The sequence below is a fragment of the Helobdella robusta genome (assembly GCF_000326865.2).
Source record: "Helobdella robusta unplaced genomic scaffold HELROscaffold_33, whole genome shotgun sequence".
NCBI classification, from domain to species: domain Eukaryota; kingdom Metazoa; phylum Annelida; class Clitellata; order Rhynchobdellida; family Glossiphoniidae; genus Helobdella; species Helobdella robusta.
This window is the reverse complement of record NW_008704623.1, coordinates 288622-290741: the sequence shown is the minus strand read 5'-3', so window position 1 is coordinate 290741 and position 2120 is coordinate 288622. Positions and strand designations below refer to the sequence as shown.

The 2120-nt window shown below is 38.3% G+C and overlaps 1 protein-coding gene across 1 annotated transcript in view; it reads right to left on the bottom strand.

Moving 5' to 3' along the window:
• The window catches only part of HELRODRAFT_82658 (hypothetical protein), a gene marked incomplete at both ends in the record, with an annotated part of 12259 nt that overhangs the window by 815 nt on the left and 9324 nt on the right, over positions 1-2120 (bottom strand). The window contains one exon of the mRNA XM_009022695.1: positions 1628-1784. Coding sequence (XP_009020943.1) covers positions 1628-1784 — 157 coding nt within the window. The remainder of the gene's footprint in view (positions 1-1627; positions 1785-2120) is intronic.

Below are 2120 nucleotides of genomic sequence, written 5' to 3'. Positions count from 1 at the left end.
ATTGTATGCATTCGTCAATGTTTTGTTTGTCTTTGTATTTTTGTATGTATGTTTGTATATGTGTATGTATGTATGTTTGTTTGTTTGTTTTATGTATGTATGTATGTTTGTTTGTATGTTTGTTTGTATGCATGTATGTATGTATGTATGTATGCATGTATGTATGTATGTGTGGGTATGTTTGTATGTGTGTAAGCATATATTAAATATTAAATATATTATATATATATATATATATATATATATATATATGTATGTATGTGTGTTCAATTGTTTGTTTGTATATATGTATGTACGTTTGTTTATTTGTATGTCTGTTTATATGTTCTTCCGACTGGGACGACTGATACCAAGTTGGACACAACGACAACAACAACAACAACAACGACAACAACAACAACAACAACAACGACAACAACAACAACGTAGAAAAGTGTTGAGAATTTAATCAGTCTGTCTGAAGCGGAAAAAAATGGCCAATATATCATTTGGACAACACAGCCAGCCAATAAAATAAATATTTATTAACTTTTTCGTGTCCTAGCTGTAGTAGCAGCAGCAGCAGCAGCAGTAGTAGTAGTTGTAGTAGTAGCAGTAGTAGTAGTAGTAGTAGTAATAGTAGTAGTAGTACCAGTAGCAGTAGTAGAAGTAGTAGTAGAAGTAATAGTAGTAGCAGCAGCAGTAGTAGTAGAAGAAAGCTAAGTAGTAGTAGTTGTTGTATAGTATTAATGTTGTTGATACGTCTGCAAAATATCATTGTGTGTATGTGTATGTGTTTGTGTGATGGGTTTGCGTGTGTGTTTGTGTGTGCGTGTGTATATATGTGTGTGTGTGCGTGTGCGTGTGTGTGTGTGTGGGTTTGTGGGTTTGGTGTGTGATGGGAGTGTGTTTATTAGTTGATTAGTCTGCAGCAATAGACAGTTCGAAAGATATAAATCATCCTTGCATGAATGAGAAACTATATGACATCTACAACAATAACATTGCTAATTTTAAATTTCTAGAAACAACAACAATAATAATAATAACAGCATCTTTAACATCTTCGACAACAAACCAACCAACCAACTAATTAGCCGATCAACCAGTCAACCAATCAACCAACCAACCAGCCAACAAACCAACCAACCAATCAGCCAACCAGACCAACCAATCAACCAACCAAACAACCAACCAACTAATTAGCCGATCAACCAGTCAACCAATCAACCAACCAACCAGCCAACAAACCAACCAACCAATCAGCCAACCAGACCAACCAATCAACCAACCAAACCAACCAACCAACTAATTAGCCGATCAACCAGTCAACCAATCAACCAACCAACCAGCCAACAAACCAACCAACCAATCAGCCAACCAGACCAACCAATCAACCAACCAAACCAACCAATCAACCGGTCAACCAATGAACCAGCCAACCAACCAATCAACCAGCCAACAAACCAACCAGCCAATTAACCAACCAGCCAATCAACCAGCCAATCAACTAGCCAATCAACCAGCCAATCAACCAACCAAACCAACCAATCAACCGGTCAACCAATCAACCAACCAATCAACCCGTCAACCAACCAACCAGCCAACCAACCAACCAGCCAACCAACCAACCAGCCAACCAACCAACCTTCAAATTCCGTAAAAGGCGTGTCCTTATAGAATGTCCCGGATCCAAAATCAATCAACTTCAACCTCTGCGTATCCAGCTGTAGGATCAAATTCTCATCCTTGATATCCCTGTGGATAACTCCAGCAGCATGCACTTTTATGACGGTCTCCACCAACTGTGGTGGTGTTAGGGGTAGAGTGAGTGAGTAAGAAGGAGATGAGTGTAAGTAAATGAGTGAGTGAGTGAGTGAATGAGTTGAGTAAGAAAGAAATTATTGTAAGTGAATAAATGAATAAGTGAGGGATTGAGTGAGTGAGTGAGTGAGTGAGTGAGTGAGTGAGAGAGAGATGATTTAATGAGTGAGAGAGTAATGAATATTTCGCGGATACGTTGACAGAATCAACTATACTTCTACTACAACTTCTACTACTACTCTTATAACTACTACTGTACTGCTGTTATTACAACTACTATTTATGTTGCTGTTGCAGCTACTACTACTACTACTGCT